The sequence below is a fragment of the Bos indicus x Bos taurus genome, chromosome X (assembly GCF_003369695.1).
Source record: "Bos indicus x Bos taurus breed Angus x Brahman F1 hybrid chromosome X, Bos_hybrid_MaternalHap_v2.0, whole genome shotgun sequence".
Taxonomy (NCBI): Eukaryota; Metazoa; Chordata; class Mammalia; order Artiodactyla; family Bovidae; genus Bos; species Bos indicus x Bos taurus.
The window spans coordinates 72529323-72548907 of NC_040105.1; the positions used below are offsets into that span (position 1 = coordinate 72529323).

At 35.8% G+C, this 19585-nt stretch overlaps 1 protein-coding gene and 1 non-coding gene across 4 annotated transcripts in view; one reads left to right on the forward strand and one right to left on the reverse strand.

Moving 5' to 3' along the window:
• Positions 1-420: 420 nt before the first annotated feature.
• Positions 421-492, forward strand: TRNAG-CCC. Its single transcript has one exon. It is a non-coding gene; the product is annotated as a tRNA-Gly (tRNA).
• A 2812-nt stretch (positions 493-3304) lies between these two features.
• Positions 3305-19585, reverse strand: part of BRWD3 (bromodomain and WD repeat domain containing 3) — a 156966-nt gene continuing 140685 nt past the window's right edge. For all 3 annotated transcript variants that reach the window (XM_027533282.1, XM_027533283.1, XM_027533284.1), the window contains 2 exons: positions 18028-18186; positions 3305-8950 (listed from right to left, as the gene is read on the reverse strand). In XM_027533282.1, coding sequence (XP_027389083.1) covers positions 8196-8950; positions 18028-18186 — 914 coding nt within the window. In that variant the 3' untranslated portion in view covers positions 3305-8195. The remainder of the gene's footprint in view (positions 8951-18027; positions 18187-19585) is intronic.

Genomic DNA, 19585 nt, shown 5'->3' on the forward strand with positions numbered 1-19585 from the left:
GAATATAGGCTATAAATTCCTGGTTGTAAGTATTTCTTTTATGAAGGAGATCTTCATACATATCTGGAAAAAGAATGTAACTCATTATCTCAGATTTTTTTCCAACAACTTTTACCTGAATAATTAAGCAAAGTGATAAAAGATGAATATTTTGACAATGTTGAAACATATTTACCAGTCATATTTTTGAGGTGACTGGAGAATAGAAATATATCACTTAATAAGTATTTTCCTATATTATGATAACTACTCAACACAATTAACAATAAAAATGAATAGCATCCTTCAAAAGTGAAAGGCAATGTGACTATGATCAAGCACTTACTACTCCATACCATCAGACTAGATAAAATTAACACTTATGTTCTTGTATACAAGGTGTGCTCTAATTTATAAATTAAAATTTAACAAATAGGGACTTCCCTGGTGGTCCAGTGGTTAAGACTCTGCACTCCCAATGCAGGGGTCCGGGTTTGATCCCTGGTCAGGGAACTAGATCTCGCATGCCTCAACTAAGATCTGGAGCAGCCAAATTAAAAAAAAATATTAACAAACAGAAACAATTCAGAACGACCAGTATGTCATTAATGTTTTAGGTGAACAATACCCAACAGTTATCAAAAAAAAAAAAAAAAAACTTCTAATAAATGAATTAATGTATAATTTGGGCTGAAATATCTCATTTAAGCATGATATTCTAAACTTTTTCTAAAAAGCAAAGAAAAATGAAATTAAAAAACACCTTCAGAGTTTTAATACCTTAAATTACTTGACAGAATACACAAAATACCAAATATAAATTAACATTGTGATATACAAATACTACTTAGAACTGTAACATGACAAAAATCAACCACAAAAGCATTCTTAAAAATGAATAAATTCCACCAAGTAATATTAGTAACCTAAATCAAGCAATTTAAAATGTTTTTATTTCTTCATATATTTACTATAAAACTTATTCTCTGAAGAACATAAACATGCTGAGAAGGCAATCTAACAGTATATAAAGTTTACAAATTAAAGGATACTAGTTTAAAAGTTGTTTTTAAAAGTGCTCCAATGTCAAATTAAGGTTTAATTTGTTAATAATTATAAAAGTTAGAATTATTTATTAGCTGTTTCATAATTGATAAGTGAGAGGTAACTTTATTAAGGCAACTGACATAGCTGGCAAATACTAAAGTTACAAAAATAGGAAAAAAATTTTCTTCAAAATTCAGTAAAATATTGATACCATAAAAAGTTCTTTTTATTTAATGATATATTTGGTTTACTGACAATAAGTAGCATTAAAAAAATCATTTTAAGTACTTATATAAAAGCCCTAAGAAAGCAACCATAAGTGTATAGGCTTAAGTATCCAAAGAGAACCAACCCACAGGCTTAATACATAGGTTTTAATTTATTTTGTGCATTTATGGAAAGTAGTTTTAAATTATCAGGGACATATAACTCAAGAATAGGGTAGACAGCACTCTGTCCTTGACCTTCCCAACTAGGAAAAAAATGGATCCTCTAAATACTGCTATAAAATTTTGTTACAAAAAATTTTACTTTTTCTATCTTAAAAGGGCTTCCCCGTTGGCTCAAAGGTAAAGAATTCACCTGCAACGCAGGAGAGGAGGGGCTCAATCCCTGGGTCAGGAAGATGCCCTGGAGAAGGAAATGGTAACGTACTCCAGTATTTTTGTCTGGGAAATCCCATGGACAGAGGTGATGGGCTACAGTGCATGGAGTCACAGAAGAGTCTGACAAGACTTAGTGACTTAATAACAACAATCTTAAGGACACGGAAACAACCTAGATGTCCATCAGCAGATGAATGGATAAGAAAGCTGTGGTATATATACACAATGGAATATTACTCAGCCATTAAAAATAATACATTTGAATCAGTTCTAATGAGGTGGATGAAACTGGAGCCTATTATACAGAGTGAAGTAAGCCAGAAAGAAAAACACCAATACAGTATACTAATGCATATATATGGAATTTACAAATATGGTAACAATAACCCTGTATGCGAGACAGCAAAAGAGACACAGATGTATAGAACAGTCTTTTGGATTCTGTGGGAGGGGCGGGGGGATGATTTGGGAGAATGGCACTGAAACATGTATAATATCATATAAGAAATGAATTGCCAGTCCAGGTTCGATGCAGGGTACAGGAAGCTTGGGGCTGGTACACTGGGATGACCCAGAGGGATGGTATGGGGAGGGAGGTGGGAGGGGTGTTCAGGATTGGGAACATGTGTACACCCGTGGCAGACGCATGTTGATGTATGGCAAAACCAATACAATATTGTAAAGTAATTAGCCTCTAATTAAAATAAATAAATTTAAATTAAAAAAAAAAAACTATCAGGTGAAGTCAGAAAACATCAGAGCCTGTTAATAAGTAATTTTTAAGGTACACTTCTGTATCTTTAAAGAAGACTATCTTTAACCAATCAAGCAACTACACATAAATACCAAACAATGTATCTCCACTTCAATCTCCAAATATTGCAAAAATGTGGACTACTCTCATAGCCATAGGATGATGTTGGAAGGCAAAGGTAGTAAGTTTTTCTAAATACCTTATTTCTTAATTCTAAATGCACAAAATACAGTATATGTATAAAAAATACAGTCTTTAGCCAGCTTACTTACCTTGAAGCAAATGGAGTTCTGACCATTGGGAAGAAAATTCTCAGCAACCATTTAGTTGCAGAAGTGGAATATTCTTGTTAAACAACCCTTCACTTCCTGGCTCAAAAGTTACCTCTAACCTTACTTCTCTCCCTCTTTCACGTACATTGAATCAAAGCACCATTTATAATAGAGTTAAGCCTCTGTGGGCAATTTTACTACAAATAAGAATGGTAGAGATTCATAACCTCAGCTGCTACAACTTGTAAGAAGCTTTAAACACATCAGAAATATATTCATTTCAAAGAGCTCTCTCTATAAAACAAAATGTTAAATAAAGCTTTGCAGGCTGTTTTTTAATGCACCAAGCAGCCCACATTTGAAATGTTAACATAGTTATTACCTAAAAATGACCCAAAGAATATCTGAAACAACTAAGGGAAAAAAAAAAACCTTAATTCTTTGATAGGAAGAAGCACCCTAATTTCTTAGACTAAAATAATAACAATGAAATACTATATTACAAGAAACAAGAAAGGAAAGGCCTAAGAGTTACATGTTACAGTCTCTGAAGCTGGATAATGGAAAGGTAACTCCATATTTCTTTCTTCTTGTTAATTTATCTCCAGTATCTGAGTTGAAGCACAAAGCAGCAAGAGTGCAACTGATTCCAAACAACTTGGAATTTTATTGTAAACATCCCATAAAGAATGGCAACAAATTAGTCCAGTTTTTTATTTCTTTGAAGATAATTGCTTATAATGACTAATAACTGCCAAACAAAACATCTTTTATAAACCAAGCCAGTTTAGTTTACCTTTCTTTACTGAATTTTAGTTTAATGGACATTTTGTCCATATACAACATCACATCAACTATTAACTGAATGATTTTCCACCTTAAAATTTACGGATACTAAGAACAAACATAAGGTACAATTTTGTTAATACTTTGTTAGGAATTACAAAAGACAAGGATGATAAGTTACAGGACAAAGAAATAAATTACTGATTGCCATCACCACAGTATTGTTTAAAGAATTAACATTTGTAGTACTGCCTAATATGTATCTGGTGACACATGTAAACCACATTTCCCAAGTGGGTTTCTAAATATTCTTGTATGTGATTTCAAAAGTCAATTACCAATGGCAATTTTAATATGTATCAATAGTTTTATTTTTTAGAAAATACTTACAATGCTTTTATGTCAAAGTATCATATTCTAAATTTAATTAAGATAGGTCTAAGAGTAACAAATGGGCACACATATAAATAAACAAACACATCTTAACTCTAAACTGCAGGGCCTTTCTACTGTACTTCTCCCATCAATGAATCATAAATTGCCAGTTTTGTTGAAGTTTGCTAAATTAGGTACAGTCTTCATTGCAGAAAGAGAAATGAAGGTAAGAGCAAGCAAGAGAGAAATGATGGAATAGGAAATAAGGATAAGACTATATGAGAAATAAATGTCAAGAAATTTGAGGACAATAGATATTATACAAAATACAGCACCATAAATATAATTTAACTTCATAATTAAAATTTAATCAAAACGTTAAATTTGGGAAAATGATCTTTGAATATTCTACTTTCAATAACTTTCATAAAGCCTCACGTAACACAAAAATGTTGGGGATGGAATTAACATTTAAAACAATGAACTTTAAATGTTAAAAGTTCCATTTCTTCCCCCAGAAGTAATTATGTATTTCCCAACTCAAAATGTTGGTTATTGTTTAAAAGGCAGGATATCAAAGTATACTGAAAATTATGTAGTTAAGTCTCCCTTCTGTGGATGTGAAAATTCCAACTTAAAAAGAAAATGCCAACTTTAAACCTAAGTACCAGTTGATAAATGTGCATAAAATAATTCCCGAGATATATAAGCAAGTAATAGATGTTTAATTTTATCACTACAAGATACAAATTTTGAAAAATTCTCCAAAAAGTTTTTATCAAAAGTTAGAAGTGGCATACACATCTTTCTATTTCAATCATTCTGTTATTATCTGATGACAATCTAGGATTACAACAAAAGCAATGACAAAGATAAATCACTCAAATTTACTTTAAAATATCAGAAGGCTGAGTTAGATATCTGAGCACACAGTTGTGCAGAATAAGATTTAATAATTTTACTCAGTTTCCTAGCCTCTGGGTGAAACAAAGTGCTGTATGGAAGAATTCTAGCACAAGCCTGATCTCTGGGAAAGGAAATGGACAAAGAAACACATGAAAGAAGGGCAAATTAAATTTTAAAAATAGGGCATATGTACACAACAAAACATAGATTGTTTATCTAGAAGGCATAATGATATGGATAATCAAGCAGTATATATACTGGGTAAGTGCTTTACAACAGAAGCAATGAATTGGTAGACAGTGAATACAGCTGTCTTCCATATAAACTTTTTTTTTTTTTTAATGTCTGAGATAAAACATGTTAAATTGAGGGAAAAAAATCTACATATAGATCTGTGCACACACACACATGAGTGCATGCGTGCACGCACACACACACAAATTTAGTCATTACACTAAGAGGCCAGTGAATGTTTTAGAGAGCATCCTGTTGCTGGAAGAGATACACACAGCAAGCCATAGAAGCAACACAATCTGCTTCATAAACAGATACACATGCTAGAATCTTAAAGCTGGGAATTTAAACATTATTAGCATTCATGAGAAACATTACAATTCATTGACTATTAATATCTAGAATGGGAATAGGCTTGTACATGTATATGCTCTCATGGACCTAAATGTAACTTTTTTCTTAGAAATTCATTTAAAATTTAGACTTTTTTTTTTTTCAAATTTCTTAGCTCATTTCCTACTTGCTTTGCTATGGCTAAACCCAGATCTTATTTAGGTTTAAAGAACCTCTAAAAAATTAAAGTGATAAAATATCAATGCAATACAAATTACAACACATTCACAAGAGGTGATATTACAAAAAAAAAAAAAAAAGCAAAGTATAAATTGGGGGGTGGGAATCCAGATATAAAGGTAAAAACACTGTCTTCCAAACTTTTATTTTTACACTTATTAAAATAATTTGCATGCAAACAGAAAATTATCTGTTTTGTAGTAAGTGAAAACTATGCTCATCTAACATACCCTGGTGACTAACTCTTTACATCCTAGTAACTGAAGTCAACATTACAGCAAAATGCTGTTCACTAGTATTTTCACAGTATCTCACTACATATAAAATATTCTTTAAAATGTCTTCACCCTTTTTATTCTAATTATCTAAACCTAGAAAATCTTGACATTTGGGAAATAAATGTGCCATTTTTATTTTTCAAAATAAATTATAAATAAAGCTTGAGATAGCTAAACCACACAAATGGCAATTCTTCTACATTTCAAGAGGTCAGCTCTTCATAGAAGAATGTCAAAAAAAATTTTCACACTACAACGATATACATGATACACATTTGGATATATCCATGAATTTAAGTAACTATGTTACTTTGAATAGGGTAGGCCAAAGTGTTATCAATTCCAGGAAAACACAGGCACAAATTTAGTCTAAATGTCCAAGATATGAATAACTAAAATAGTACATTTTATCAAAAATCAAATGTAGAGTTTTAAACATGAATGTTTTTAAATATATATATTATGGGTTAAAAGTGGCAGCTGAGTTACAACCAGAAGTAATTTTGGTTTAGTGAAAAGTAGACTACAACAACCAAAAATAAACTTGATCTACTGTCAGGAAATATAAATTAGTTCCATTAATAATTTGCAATACTTTCTTAAAGCCTGAACATCATTTCTACTGCAAGTGAAAATTGTTTAAAGATGTTAGTCCAAGAAAACCCTCTACCCAACCCAACCAAAAAAGCAATGCTATGTGTGTACTCCTTCCTCTGCACTTAAGGATTTTCAGATGCATGAAATGAATGAAAACATGAGACAAATACATTAGCTTATGAAATATCCTGGGATTACTAAGCATATATTAAGAAGTTCCTTTTATTCCATAAGTTTGATTTATGGGCAAACTGGTTGTTACAAAAACAGAGATCAATATTATTCTTACCTCAAAAATCTAGGTTATCTAATGAATTAGCAAATTTGCAACCCCTCAAATTTGAGGAGTAAAATTGATCTTGGAACTCAAGCTCACTTATGGAACCAATGTGCACTCTACTGCTGTAAACAAGACCATAGGGTTTATTTTTAATCTATAAAATAATGACTCAAAATATCAGTGTGCAGTGCAACCAGGTTCTATTCTGAAAGATTAACAGAAGAACCCTTTGGAATGGTATGAGCTGAACCTACATTGATTCAAAATATTAGCTAGCTAAAACATTCCAACTCAAACTAGGTGCTGTGCTACATTTTAAAATTCAATACCAGTCACTCACAGCTGTTAAATAGCAAGTGGTAGCAGGGATATATAAGCAGTAGATCAAGTCTACTTACACAAATACGCTCTAAGAAAAGCCTAATAAGGTAGAGCTTATGATACTTGAGAAAATTTAATTACAACTATTCATTTGAGAGCCAATACAATTATCAACAACCTCTCAGCTTATAACTTATGAGTATTCATTCCTACCATGCTTGTTCTATTTCTCCTTAGTTTCTCCTTATAATGAATAACAGCATCTATTTTTCTTAATGTTTCCAGTAGTTGTAGTTAATAGAGGTAGCTGAGCTACTATTCAGTTATTCTTTGTGGATGAGGATTTTTCAAATGTTTAAGTTATTCTTTAAGCTACACAAGTTCTATTAATGCAATAAAATTTAACAGAAAAAAGAAAATGGATGCAAGAAACTTTTGCATTTGGCACCTTGTCTAGATCGATACCTCAAGTATTCTTTTTTAATAAAGTTAATGCACACATCAGGACACACCACAAAGATCTGCTACATATTTACAAGGCACCAACCCTTTCTTACCTTTAACATGAATTAAGCAAATCAATGAAAAGCATATTAAGAACCCCCCACCCCCCCAAAAAAAACTGTAGTATAAATATATACTTCAGTTCAGTACAATTCATGAAAGTTTGGCCTGGGAAGAGTAAAATAATCCAGATCGTTCTTACAATATAGAAACTGTAAACATTTAATAGCTGCCTTTAGGATTGGTGTATTGTGCAAAAGTTATTATTACTGGTACAAGAATCAAAATGGCAAAAACAAACTATATAAAACTCTGTAAGAAGGTGCTATACTTCTGTGATACAAAAGCAAAAGAGGGATATTCCATTTAGATAAAAATGTCATGCTACTCTTAAGAAGCTGAATGCTCCCTTAATGTAGTAAATCTGTAGTGTGTCTGTGGTTTGTGTGTGTGTGTGTGTGTAGAATTTTTTTTTAAAATTTAAGGCCTAATGAGTAAGGCTTGTTTGAACAAATGAAGTGTGGAGATCAAAAGTCTTGAAATAAATGTATACTGGCATAATGGAAAAGCACCAATGTGAAAGGAAGCAGAAGTCCCCACACAACTTGCTTTGTAGATTTCCTGGTAAATTCCCTGCAGTAGAAGGCCATTGAATTTTTTAAATTATTCTAAATTTATTAACTGCTAATAATTCCATCCCATGAGATGGCTAACCCTGGCTTTTTCTGTCATTTTACGCACTCTGCCTGATCTGGATGTACCAAGATTCAGAGGATCTTCAGTGGACACAAAATTGTCATTATCAGAATCATCATTATATAAAACAGTCCTCCTGCCTTGGTTTCTTGTTTTAATTCGAGGCAGTCTACTGAAGCGTCCTGAAAACATAGTATCAAATTCATCATCTGTAATACGTGCACGTTTGGCTCTGGTGGCTCCTCTAGAAGCACCTCTTCCGCCTCTCCCTCTTCCTCTCCCTCTCCCACCACCTCCACCTCTTCCTCGACTGCCTCGTCCCCTGCCTCCTCTTCCTCTGCCTCCTCTACTCCATCTACCCCATCTTCCCCATCTGCCCCTTCCTCCCGTGCCTCTCGTTTTCCAGTTTCTTTTGCCATTGGCATACTGCTTTCTGAGTTTTCTTTTAGGCCTAGTTTGTATGAATTTGCTATAATCATGGTCTCCATCTACATAATCTTGATCTGTTCTGGAAGTTGATTCAGAGTCAGAATCAGAACCACAGGTACTTTCAGAACTTAAACTGGATTCTAACTCTCCACTCTCTGAGGAGGATAAATGTGATTTCTCTTTTGTTTCTTTTTTTTCTTTCTCTTCTCTTCCCATGATTTCATCTTCTTCTGATGCACTAAGTAGTCTTCTCTTGATTCCTGTCCGGGGCTCTCTGCCATCACCATTTGTAAGGGGTCCATCAATGGAGTGATCTAAATCAAGATGAATAAATTTTTTTAAGTTAAGCTTTGACACTGATAAGATGATTATGTATGTTCAAAAATTAAGAAACTGTCAAAAAATATTTCGTGCCCAAATATAGATGGTGTAAAACCATACAGAGTGTTGGTGTATGAATTTAAATCTGTTTGAAATGGAAGATGTTGTTGTTTAGATGCTAAGTCATGTCTGACTCTTTTGCAACCCCGTGGACTGCAGCCTGACAGGCTCCGTTGTCCATGGGATTTCTCAAGCAAAAATACTGGAGTGAGTTGCAATTTCCTCCTCCAGAGGGTCTTCCTCACCCAGGGATCGAACCTACATCTCTTGCATTAGTAGGCAGATTCTTTATCACTAAGCCACCAGGGAAGCTCCTGAAATGGAAGATACTAAGGATTTTATTTTTGTCTGACTAATTTTAGCAGGGATGAAGGGACTGTGTAGGGATGACAGGGGATGAAAAAGCTAGGCAAAAATTTAAGGGCTTGAACTCTAGGAGGGAACATGGGCACATGTTCAGAATAATCTTATGCATTCATTAGGCATTGCACTGGAATTGGCATTGATGGAATGCCACTGGAATACGGCAATGGACATTGGAATATGGCAATGATGAGACAAAGTATTTGCTCTTTGAATTTATATTTTATATTTTAGTGTGAAACCCTGATAGACAATGAAGCAGACAAATAAATAATTTCAAGTACTAAAATGGGTTATAAAGAAAAGGAAAAGTGGGTAAAGAAAAGAGTGTGAATGTATGTATAATAGCTAGGGAAGACTTTTCGGCTGAGGCAGTATTTTGGAAAAAAACTGAATGAGGTCATATCTGGACTAACACTGGAGGAAACAGAAACCAGTAAAATTAAGAGTAGAAGAGAAAAATAGGAAATAAGTTGGAGATGACAGCCAATGTAGGATTTTAAAGCTAGAGAATGACAGGATTCAATTTACATTAAAAGAGTGCTATGGTTGCTATCATCTGAGTTAATATTAGCCATTCCAGTTCATTTTAGTTATCTGATTCTAAAATGTTGACGTTCACTCTTGCCATCTCCTGTTTGATCACTTCCAATTTGCCTTGATTCATGGACCTAATATTCCAGGTTCCTATGCAGTACTGCTCTTTACAGCATCATACTTTGCTTCCATCACCAGTCACATCCACAACTAGGTGTTGTTTTTGCTTTGGCTCCATCTCTTAATTCTTTCTGGAGTTATTTCTCCACTGATCTCCAGTAGCATATTGGGGACCTACTGACCTGGAGAGTTCATCTTTCAGTGTTCCATCTTTTTGCCTTTTCATACTGTTCATGGGGTTCTCAAGGCAAGAATACTAAAGTGGTTTGCCATTCCCTTTGAAGTGGACCACATTTTGTCAAAACTCTCCACCATGACCCATCTGTCCTGGGTAGCCCTACATGGCATGGCTCATAGTTTCATTGAGTTAGACAAGGCTGTGGTCCATATGATTAGATTGGTTAATTTTTTGTGATTGAAGGCAAGAAACCCTTAGAAGAAATGGAGTAGCCATCATAGTCAACAAAAGAGTCCGAAATGCAGTAGTACTTGGATGAAATCTCAAAAACGACAGAATGATCTCTCTCCGTTTCCAAGCCAAACCATTCAATATCATGGTAATCCAAGTCTATACCCTGACCAGTAACGCTGAAGAAGCTGAAGCTGAATGGTTCTATGAAGACCTACAAGGCCTTCTAGAACTAACACCCAAAAAAGATGTCCTTTTCATTATAGGGGACTGGAATGCAAAAGTAGGAAGTCAAGAAACACCTGGAGTAACAGGTAAATTTGGCCTTGGAGTACAGAATGAAGCAGGGCAAAGGTTAATAGAATTTTACCAAGAGGACACATTGGTTATAGCAAACATCCTCTTCCAGTAACAAAAGAGAACACTCTACACGTGGACATCACCAGATGGTCAACACCAAAATCAGATTGATTATATTCTTTGCAGCCAAAGATGGAGAAACTCTATACAGTCAGCAAAAACAAGACTGGGAGCTGACTGTGGCTCAGATCATGAACTCCTTTTGTCAAATTCAGACTTAAATTGAAGAAAGTACAGAAAACCACTAGACCATTCAGGTATGACCTAAATCAAATCCCTAACAATTATACAGTAGAAGTGAGGAATATATTCACAGGACTAGATCTGGTAGACTGCCTGATGAACTATGGACAGAGGTTCATGACACAGTATAGAAGAGAGGGATCAAGGCCATTCACAAGAAAATGAAAAGCAAAAAAGCAAAATGGCTGTCTGAGAAGGCCTTAAAAATAACTGTGAAAAGAAGAGAAGCAAAAAGCAAAGGAGAAAAGGAAAGATACACCCACCTGAATGCAGAGTTCCAAAGAACAGCAAGGAGAGATAAGAAAGCCTTCCTCAGCGATCAATGCAAAGAAATAGAGGCAAACAATAGACTGGAAAGACTAGAGATCTCTTCAAGAAAATTAGAGATACCAAGGGAAAATTTCATACAAAGATGGACTTAATAAAGGACAGAAATGGTATGGACCTAACAGAAGCAGAAGATATTAAGAAGAGGTGGCAAGAATACACAGAAAAACCATACAAAAAAGATCTTCATAAACAAGATAATCACAATGGTGTGATCACTCACCTAGAGCCAGACATCCTGGAATGTGAAGTCAAATGGGCCTTATGAAGCATCACTATGATCAAAGCTAGTGGAGGTGATGGAATTCTGGTTGAGCTATTTCAAATCCTAAAAGATGATGCTGTGAAAGTGCTGCACTCAGTGTGCCAGCAAATTTGGAAAACTCAGCAGTGGCCACAGGACTGGAAAAGGTCAGCTTTCATTCCAATCCCAAAGAAAGGCAATGCCAAAAAATGCTCAAACTACCACACAATTGCACTCATCTCACACATTAGTAAAGTAATGTTCAAAATTCTCCAAGCCAGGCTTCAACAATACTTGAACTATGAATTTCCAAATGTTTAAGCTGGTTTTACAAAATGCAGAGGAACCAGAGATCAAATTGCCAACATCCACTGGATCACTTAAAAAGCAAGAGAGTTCCAGAAAAACATCTTCGGCTTTATTGATTATGCCAAAGTAACTGTGTGGATCACAAGAAACTATGGAAAATTCTGAAAGAGATGGGAATACCAGACCACCTGACCTGCCTCTTGAGAAATCAGTATGCAGGTCAGTAAGCAACAGTTAGAATTAGACATGGAATAACAGACTGGTTCCTAATAGGAAAAGGAGTACATCAAGGCTGTATATTGTCACCTTGCTTATTTAACTTATATGCAGAGTACATCATGAGAAACACTGGGATGGATGAATCAAAAGCTGGAATCAAAATTGTGGGGAGAAATATCAGTAACCTCAGATATGCAGATGACACCACCCTTATGGCAGAAAGCGAAGAAGAACTAAAGAGCCTCTTGATGAAATTGAAAGAGGAGAGTGAAAAAGTTGGCTTAAAGCTCAACATTCAGAAAACGAAGATTATGGCATCTGGTCCCATCACTTCATGGCAAATAGATGGGGAAACAGTGGAAACGGTGGCAGACTTTTTTTACTTTTTTGGGCTCCAAAATCACTGCAGATGGTGACTGTAGTCATGAAATTAAAAGACACTTACTCCTTGGGAGAAAAATTATGACCAACCTGGAGAGCATATTAAAAAGCAGAGACATTACTTTGCCCACAAAGTTTCATCTAGTGAAGGCTATGGTTTTTCCAGTAGTCATGTATGAATGTGAGAGTTGGACTATAAAGAAAGCTGAGTGTTAAAGAATTGATGTGTTTGAACTATGGTGTTGGAGAAGACTCTTGAGAGTCCCTGAACTGCAAGAAGATCCAACCAGTCCATCCTAAAGGAAATCAGTCCTGAATATTCATTAGAAGGATGGATGTTGAAGCTGAAACTCCAATACTTTGGCCACCTGATGTGAAGAGCTGACTCATTTGAAAAGACCCTGATGCTGGGAAAGATTGAAGGTGAGAGGAGAAGGAGACGACAGAGGATGAGATGGGCTGGATGGGATCACTGACTCAATGGACATGAGTTTGGGTAAATTCCGGGAGTTGGTGATGGACAGGGAGGTCTGGCGTGCTGCAGTCCATGGGTTGCAGAGTCGGACACTACTGAGCGACTGAACTGAACTGAACTGAGGGTTGCTGTGCTATGGCAAATAGTTGTGGAAACAATGGAAAAAGTGACAGACTTTATTTTCTTGGACTGCAAAATCACTGCAGGTTGTGACTGCAGCCATGAAATTAAAAGACACTTGCTCCTTGGAAGGAAAGCTATGACTAACCTAGACAGCATATTCAAAAGCAGTGACATTACTTTGCCAACAAAGGTCCATCTAGTCAAACCTATGGTTTTTCCAGTAGCCATGTATGGATATGAGAGTTAAATCAAAAAGAAGGTTGAGTGCCTAAGAACTGATGCCTTCGAACTGTAGTGTTGGAGAAGACTTAGACAGCAAGGAGATCAAACCAGTCAATCCTAAAGGCAATCAACCCTGGAATATTCATTGGAAGGACTGATGCTGAAACTGAAATTCCATTACTGTGTCCACCTGTTTCAAAGAGCCTGATGCTGGGAAAGATTGAAGGCTGGAGGAGAAGGGGATGACAGAGGACGAGCTGGTTGGATGGCATCATCACTGAGTCAATGGACATGAGTTTGAGCAAGCTCCAGGAGATGATGAAGGACAGGGAAGCCTGGCATCCTGCAGTCCATGGGATCGCAAAGGGTTGGACATGACTGAGCATCTGAACACCAACGGTTGCTGTTCAGAGAACAGAACAGAAAAGGGGCAAGACTGGAAGCAGAGATCAATTGACAGTACACTGTAATAGACATGATATGTAATATATCATGAGAGATTTACCAATTGAGGTGGTGAGAAGTGATTGGATTTACATATTTCCTTCTGGAGGAGCTATCAGAACCAACATTTATAGTTCGAACTGACAGGATTTGTTGACTGTCTGGATATGAAATACTAAGTAAAAAGGAAAGTCAACTCCAAGGTTTTATGGCCTGAATAACTTGGTGGATGGTGGAGATATTTTGCTTGGTTAGAGAACAATGAAGGAGAATAGGTTTGGGCAAGCTGTTGAAAAAAACAGAGATTCCAGATTTAAATACTATCAGAAATCTTAAGGCATTCTAAGAAGAAAAAGAAAATCAGGTGGATATCACAGTCTAGAAATCAAGGGAGACCTGAATAGAGCTGGAGATATAGTTTTGGAAATTTTCAGTAAAAAAGTAACATTTAGGGTGAAGAGAACTGAGAAAGCTCATCGAGAGAGCAAGAAGTTGACTGAGGACTGAGACTTGATATATTTCAACATTTAAAGATAAAAAATAATTGGCAAAGATAAGCAGGGTAGGAGGAAAACAGGAGAGTGGACTGGAAAAACTGGAGAGAACAAAGAGTAGGGTTGTATGGTAATCATAACTACAAGATTGGCATAAGTGTTCTGGACTTAATTTTGTGTGCCCTCTCACCTTTTGCCAAATACATATGTTGAAGCCCTAGCCCCCAATATGACTATATTTTGAGACAAGACCCTTATAGAAATAATTAAAATTAAAAGAAATCATAAGGGTAGATGGGCCCTAATACACTAGGACTGGCATCCTTAGAAGAGAAAGACACACCAATGCTTTCTGGCTCTCCCTGACTGTGTATATAAAGAAAAAGCCACATGAGGACACAGGGAGAAGGTAGCCATCAGCATGCGAGGAAGAAAAGTCCTCACCAGACACCAATCCTGCTGGCACCTTGATCTTGGATTTTGAGCCTGCAGAACTGTGAGAAAATAATGTCTATTGCAGATTTATGAAAAGGTGCACAACATCTTTAATCATCAGGGCAATGAAAATCAAAACCACAATCAGGTATCAGTTCACAGCTGTTAGGATGGCTAATATTGAAAAGATAAAGACTGGCAGTGGTTAAGACTACACACTTCCAATGCAGGGGGTGTAGGTTCAATTCCTGGTTGGGGAACTAAGAACCCACATGTTACACAGCACAGCCAAAAATTTCTAAAAACTAAATAATAAAATACAAAATTGAAAAAAGATAAGTGTTAGGGAGGATAAAGAGAAAAGGGAACCCTCGCACACTGCTGGAGAGAAAGTAAATCAGTACAGCCATTATGGAAATCAGTAAACATGTTCTCTAAAACAGAACTACCATTTGATTCAGCAATCCTACTTCTGGGCATATATCCAAAGAAATAGAAATCAGGATCTTGAAGATATGTCTGTATTTCCATGTTCAATATAGCAGTATTCATAAGAGGCAAGACATGGAAACAGCCAATCTTCCTACAGATGAATGGATAAAAGAAAGAAATCCTACCATTTACAACATGCATGGAACTGGAAGACATTAGGCTAAGCAAAATAAGCAACATACAGAAAAAGAAATATTGCACAATATCACTTATATGTATAATTTAAAAGAGTCATACTCATAGAGGCAAAGAGTAGGATGGTGGCTGCCAGGAGCTGGAGGGAGGAAAAATGTGGAGGTGTTGGTAAAAGGGTCCAGAGATTCAGTTATTCTGGATGAATAAATTCTGGATATCAAATATACAGCATGGTGACAACAGTTAATACTGTATTGTATACCTGAAATTCACTAAGAGTCTAGACTTTAAACCTTCTCCACACAGGCATGCGTGCACACACACACACACACACAGTGGCTATGTAGAGGTGATGGATAATGTTAGCTTGACTCTGGTGGCCATTTCTCAGTACATATATATATATATATATATATATATATATATATATAACAAAATATCAAGTGGTACACTTTAAACATACAATTTTTAAATGTCAAATGGTATCTCGATAAAGCTGCTAAAAAATGAGCATCTGTTGTTTAAGCTACCCAGTCTGTAGTATCTTATTGTGACCACCCACGCTGACTACTAGACTAGGCAAAAAACTATGGGGATAGCAATATGAACTGTAGACAAGAGATTTAAGTGATATTAAAAAGTTGTAGAATTTACAAAACTTAGAATGTGACATTTATGAGGGATAAAAGGTGAGTCAAAGAACACTGTAAGATTTTAAGCAGGATGACTCAGAAGATGACGGTGTCATTAAAATAGTGAGTGCAGAGAAAGAAGCACACTTGAAACAGAAAAATGGATGCTAAGCACACAAGGCAACCTTTTTTTAGGAAGTACTATAAATTATACTGATAGAACAAACAGATGTTAGGGCTAGATACATGAATTTGGAGTTATTAGCATAAAGACCGGAGAAGGCAATGGCACCCCACTCCAGTACTCTTGCCTGGAAAATCCCATGGATGGAGGAGCCTGGTAGGCTGCAGACTGTGGGGTCGCTAAAAGTCAGACATGACTGAGTGACTTCACTTTCACTTTTCACTTTCATGCATTGGAGAAGGAAATGGCAACCCACTCCGGTGTTCTTGCCTGGAGAATCCCAGGGATGGGGGAGCCTGGTGGGCTGCCGTCTATGGGGTCGCACAGAGTCGGATACAACTGAAGCGACTTAGCAGCAGCATAAAGATGACTGATGTAGTTATTAGATTCCTTTATTTGTAAAAGACAAAAAAAAGTGAGAAACTGCAAATAGGAGGCATGAAGGGCCAAAGAAAAGAAAAAATATAGAAATATAGGCAAAACAGAGATATACAATCAGTAGAGTATAGAAGCTAAGCAGTGGAATTCCTAAAGCAGGTAGTCAATAGCATGCAAAGATATAGAGAGATCAAGGAGGTGGGGTACTAAGAAAAGGACACTGGTTGGTCACTGAAGATTACTGGTGATTCTGAGGAGAATAGCTTTTGGGGAGTGGTGGCAGCAGAGGTAAGACTACAAAGGATAAAGGGATGTTTAGATTGAAAGGAAACAGAGGTGAAAAGTAGAAGCTATACTTTCTAAAAGCTTGACAGTGGAGGAAAGGACAAAAAGAGAAGTGGCAATGAATATACAATGTATAGCAGGATCAAAGGTGAAGGTAAAGATATAGACTGGGAAAAATGAAGCCACTAATTATTTTAAAGTAATCAGATGCTTCAATATTTGTCTTATAACATAAAATATAACTTTAGAATATATATTTTAAGCTATTTAATACTTTAATAATAATAAACAATGTAATCTTTCATTAAATTTATATAAATTAGAATGTATATATTCCAAAAAAGGTATTTGTAAAAGAATATTAATCATTCTTCCAAACTTCAAACAGATGACTACATCAGAACTTCCTTTGAACATGGTCAGGGTCTATAACAAAGTTTGCATAACGTTCAGTATTTATAACTGATGCCGCCAGACATGGTCCAAACTGGATGTACATGATAATGAATTATTAGGTCAGTGATTTCCTTTTTAGCAATGAAAATTATTCTTCAAATGAAAGCTATATGAAAGCTCAAAGCTCATACATGAAATTAAAAACAAAAAAAAGAGTTGTTCTGGTTGAACAGAGAAAGTTCTTCTGCGACTTTCTGAAGTACCTCTGTGGATTACCAAGAAATAGGTAGAGCAGTCTGAAAACCCCTTAATTATTGAGACAGCAGGCCCCGGAGAAAGATAATAATTTGAGTTATATAACTGGAAAACAAAAAGAAAGTTTCAAAAGTGGGTGTTGACTGAAAGAAGGCTCATTTCTTGACATAAACCCTTTGTAAAATACAGGTAGCCCTTAGAAATATTAGGCCTATTTAAAGATGATACTGAATTTTTTTCCCTTTTTTCTTAATGTGGTTTAATAAAATGAACAATCTTAAATATGTCAAACAGTCTGGGTTTTATATGCTCAGGGAAAGATAACTTTATTTAGTTTTTCTTCCCTACTCATTTTAAATTTTATTTTAAAAAACTAAGATATGTTTGGAAATGTACATATGAAATCCTATCTGCCTCAAATTTGACAATATTGAAATCCTCATTAATTTTAAGGACATGCTAAATTTTACTACCTAAATATATCAGCTTTTAAAGGATTTGTGATAAAGGAACAAAGAATAAATGCCCAGTTCATATTTATTTCTTACCTTGCTTAATTGGCAAAACTCTATTTCGAAATGATTTGGCTTTCCCTGGGTCATGGCTATTTCCACTTCGGTTATATCCACTGAAGCTCGATGAAGAAAATGGCCCGTCTGGTTCATCATCAAGTAAATACAGTGAAAGCCCTTCAGCAGCATCTGAAACTTAACATTTAAAAAAAGACTAATGTTAACATAATTATGCTTTCATAAAAACTAAAAAGGCTGCTTTTAAAACTATAGCTTACTCAGTTATTTCACTCTAACATCAAAATTACAAGTTGTTTGAAGGAAAAAATATGAACATTTTGAGAACAAATGGTTTATTACATCATTAAATTTTCAGGCTCCACCCATCAACACAAAATTGGATTAAAGATTTACTAAGCATAGCCCCTCACATCAGAATAAGACCCAGTTTCTCCTTCAGTCAGTCTCTCCCAGCAGGAAGCTTCCATAAGCCTCTTATCCTTCTCCATCAGAGGGCAGACAGACTGAAAACCACAATCACAGAAAACTAACCAATCTAATCACGTGGACCACAGCTTTGTTTAACTCAATCAAACTATGAGCCATGCCCTGTAGGGCCACCCAAGACGGACAGGTCATAGTGGAAAGTTATGATAAAATTTGGTCCACTGAAGGGAATGGCAAACCACTTCAGTATTCTTGCCTTGAGAACCCCATGAACAGTATGAAAAGGCAAAAAGATAGGACACTGAAAGATGAACTCCCCAGGTTGGCAGGTCCCCAGTATGCTACTGCAGATCAGTGGAGAAATAACTCCAGAAAGAATGAAGAGATGGAGCCAAAGGAAAAACAACACCAAGTTGTGGATGTGACTGGTGATAGAAGCAAAGTGTGATGCTGTAAAGAGCAATATTGCATAGGAACCTGGAATGTTAGGTCCATGAATCAGGTTAACTGGAAGTGGTCAAACAGGAGATGGCAAGAGTGAACGTCAACATTTTAGGAATCAGAGAACTAAAATGGACTAGAATGGGTGAATTTAACTCAGATGACCATTATATCTATGACTGTGGGCAAGAATCCCTTAGAAGAAATGGAGTAGCCATCATAGTCAACAAAAGAGTACGAAATGCAGTACTTGGATGCAATCTAAAAAATGACAGAATGATCTCTGTTCGTTTCCAAGGCAAACCATTCAATATCATGGTAATCCAAGTCTCTGCCCTGACCAGTAATGGTGAAGAGGCTGAAGTTGAATGGTTCTATGAAGAGATAAGAAAGCCTTCCTCAGCAATCAATGCAAAGAAATAGAGGAAAACAACAGAATGGGAAAGACTAGAGATCTCTTCAAGAAAATTAGAGATACCAAGGGAACATTTCATGCAAAGATGGGCTCGATAAAGGACAGAAATGGAATGGACCTAACAGGAGCAGAAGATATTAAGAAGAGGTGGCAATAATACACAGAAGAACTATACAGAAAGATCTTCATGACCCAGATAATCACGATGGTATGATCACTCACCTAGAGCCAGACATCGTGGAATGCGAAGTCAAGTGGGCCTTAGGAAGCATCACTATGATCAAAGCTAGT